Here is a 1327-nt window from a genome sequence, read left to right on the forward strand (position 1 = left end):
ACATGCACACACACTGTAGCTTTACCTGGCTTTCATGAACTCCTCCACCTCCTTGCACGTCCTCTTCCCATCGTTGAGATACTGGATGATAGTGTCGTAGCCAACGGTGCAGATCAGGTCTTGGTTCTGTCAGTAATATGGAGACCATTTAATTTTTTTGGTTATAGATGGGGTTCTTTACATAGATTATACTGTATGTTCTCTTTACAGATAGTACATTATACATTAACATTACTTCCAAAACAGATACTTTGGACATACTACTTCTATATAGTTGGATCTTTGAGTGTGTAAATTGGTGTTTTTAAATGCACATCTCCATAATTTAAGTAAGCTCAGTGTAGCAGCCTGTAATTATCCAAACCTCATGAATGTCAAAATCTAACCGACCGGGGCCTTTTAGTTGTATCTCACGTATACAAGGAATGTACTACATTTATCTGACAACTATTTACTTAAAAATGGATTTCACATACACAAATGATGTATTATTATGAACAACCAAACATATATAAAAGTTCAAATTGGCTCCACTTCACCAGTATGATGCTACTTACATATTAAAGTATAATAATGTGTTTAAAAATAATAATGTGAACGCCCAGGGTAATTTTTCCTGCATTCAGTATTTTTTTTTACTTTGGCTACTTTAAGCAAAATAAAAAATTAAGTAACGCTGATCATATTCATTCCATCACTGAAGGACTTTTACCTGTACCAGAGTATTGTCACAGTGTGGTGTTAGAACTTTTACTTAATGTCTTCCACCACTGCATAAATCAAAAGCTGGGAAACCTACTGGAAGAAGATAAATAAATAAAAAGTGTTTCTATGTCTACCACAACTCGATGAGTTAAGTGAAAAGAGAAATGACTCGGCGATACGCGTCCCTTTATAACAGCGTTTTACGACCAAAGGTTAATAGGCTATAAAAATAAGAACGAATAAACAGGCTACAGAAACCACACAACAGGTAACTCACCCAGAAGAAATCCTTGAAATTTTTATTTTTCATATTGCAGGAGAGAAGAGTAATGTTCCAGCGGCTGTTAACGCGCTCAGTGTCCTCAGTTTGTTAAAGACACAGTGACGCATGCGCAGTGAGCATTGGGGTGGGGTGGGTAGTTTGACCACCAGAATTCATTCAAAAATCTTTCTGTTTAATATTTTCGTTCATACCAGCTGAACGCACACACAAGTAGATTGACAGTTAGGATCTATTACGAATCCTTACTGTCCAGTTGTGAATTCAGCTTAAAGGTCATTCTCAAAGCAGCAAATAAATCCAGACTTTTATCCAAACTGCTTCTCAACGATTAACTAATTA

General features: G+C 36.2%; 1 protein-coding gene across 2 annotated transcripts in view; it reads right to left on the minus strand.

The window, feature by feature from the left end:
• pstpip2 (proline-serine-threonine phosphatase interacting protein 2) overlaps positions 1 to 1327 on the minus strand; it is an 11620-nt gene extending 10293 nt beyond the window's left edge. Inside the window, exons 1-2 of one of the 2 annotated variants that reach the window (XM_020621108.1) lie at positions 983 to 1327; positions 26 to 126 (exon numbers count right to left, since the gene is read on the minus strand). In XM_020621108.1, coding sequence (XP_020476764.1) covers positions 26 to 126; positions 983 to 1015 — 134 coding nt within the window. In that variant the 5' untranslated portion in view covers positions 1016 to 1327. The remainder of the gene's footprint in view (positions 1 to 25; positions 127 to 982) is intronic. The other variant, XM_020621107.1, reaches the window with a different exon arrangement.

The sequence above is a fragment of the Monopterus albus genome, unplaced genomic scaffold (genome assembly GCF_001952655.1).
Source record: "Monopterus albus unplaced genomic scaffold, M_albus_1.0 scaffold253.1, whole genome shotgun sequence".
Lineage (NCBI taxonomy): Eukaryota > Metazoa > Chordata > Actinopteri > Synbranchiformes > Synbranchidae > Monopterus > Monopterus albus.